Source organism: Athene cunicularia, unplaced genomic scaffold (assembly GCF_003259725.1).
Source record: "Athene cunicularia isolate RWA unplaced genomic scaffold, athCun1 SCF_119, whole genome shotgun sequence".
Taxonomy (NCBI): Eukaryota; Metazoa; Chordata; class Aves; order Strigiformes; family Strigidae; genus Athene; species Athene cunicularia.
The window spans coordinates 1-1577 of NW_020799177.1; the positions used below are offsets into that span (position 1 = coordinate 1).

Consider the following 1577-nt stretch of genomic DNA (forward strand, 5'->3'; position numbering starts at 1 on the left):
CGGCTCTGTGCAACCCCAGCGCGATGCTCCTCGACCTGCGCCAGGGGCTGGCGGGCGCCTACCAGGAGATGCTGCACCAGGCGAAGCTGGAGAAGGGCAGCAACGCCAGGAACAAGGTGAGGAGGGCACGGGGGGGTGGTTCTGGGGGGGCTGGGAGAGGTGCAGCCCCTCTGCTGGTGGGGGCTTCCAGCTGGAGGGGTCTCTCTTTGGTCAGAGACCGTCTCTGTGCTTGGTGGGTAAAACACAACCGGGGAGCCCTAGTGTTAATCGGAAGGTGTGTGTAGGGGAAATGATTTCTCTTTGGGGGCTGGTTGGCCCTGTGCGCTGTTGGGGGGTGCTTGGGTGGAAAGCTCAGGGTGGGGAGTCCCTCTCCAGTACCTGCAGGTGATCCCTGATGGAGAGGACATCTACGACCGGTGTCTGACCCAGGCTGAAATCCAAGGGAACATCAACAAAGCCAACGGTGAGCAAAGCTGTGCCCTCTGTCCTGGGGGGGGGTGTGTGTGTGTGTGTGTGTGTCCCCAGAGTTTTATCGGTGGAACTGTGGTGCCACAGGGGAGTCCCTGCTCTGTAGGGAGGAGCTGTTTGCCCAGACCAGCTTCAGACCCGGCAGGGAGGGGGGCTGGCTGTGCATTTCCGAGGAGAAATTAAAATTAGTGGTACACAGGCTTCACCCGGAGCTCCCTTCGCTCCCTGGAGCCGCGGGAGGATTTACCTGCTCGCCTTCTCTGGGTGTCAGCTGGCCTCTCTCCTAGTGCACGGGGTTCTGGAGGAGGTGGACGATGCCCTGGAGCGACAGGACACACTGGGACTGTTCCGTGCACTGCAGGACCCTGTCCTGGCCCTGCGCTGCCTCCGGCGAGAGAACCTCGACCGGTATTTGGAGCAGCTCAGCACGGACCGGGAGCAGAAGGCGCTGGTAGGGGCTGGCAGGAGCTGGGGGGTTCCTGTGCTGGGGTGACACTTCGGGGCTGCATGTGGTCCCCAGGAGGGGGGGTGTGTTCCCTCCCTGCACAGGGGGCTGCTCTGCAGATTGTCGGCTTTGCGCCAAGGCTCTGAGCACGGCTGTTCCGTCAGCACAAGCAGGAGCTGTGGGGAAGGGTGTGAAAGCCAGTTGGTGACCGGTCACAAGTGGTGTCCCTCAGGGCTGGGATTTGGGGCCACTCCTGTTTAACACCTTTACTGATGTTCTGGATGAAGGAATCAAGTGCCCCCACAGTCAGTTTGCAGATGACACCCGGCTGGGTGGGAGTGTGGATCTCTCGAGGGTGGGGAGGCTGCAGAGAGACCTGGCCAGGCTGGAGCCATGGGCTGAGCCCAACTAGGAGAGTTTCAGAGGGCAAATGCCGGGGGCTGCCCTTGGGCCACAACAACCCCCAGGGGGGCTACAGGCCTGGGGAGGGGCGGCTGGAGAGCTGCCAGTCAGAGAGGGACTGGGGGCGTGAGAATGAGCCAGAGTGTGCCCAGGGGGCCAAGGAGGGCAACGGCATCCTGGCTTGTGCCAGCCCTGGTGTGGCCAGCAGGGACAGGGGAGGGATCTGAGCCCTGGGCTCGGCACTGGGGAGGCCGCCCCTCGA

The 1577-nt window shown here is 63.0% G+C and overlaps 1 protein-coding gene across 1 annotated transcript in view; it reads left to right on the forward strand.

Annotated features, from left to right (window-relative positions):
* Window positions 1-8: 8 nt before the first annotated feature.
* The window catches only part of LOC113490526 (ras GTPase-activating-like protein IQGAP3), a gene marked incomplete at both ends in the record, with an annotated part of 10119 nt that continues 8550 nt past the window's right edge, over window positions 9-1577 (forward strand). Inside the window, 3 exons of the mRNA XM_026867055.1 lie at window positions 9-116; window positions 376-463; window positions 756-919. Coding sequence (XP_026722856.1) covers window positions 9-116; window positions 376-463; window positions 756-919 — 360 coding nt within the window. The remainder of the gene's footprint in view (window positions 117-375; window positions 464-755; window positions 920-1577) is intronic.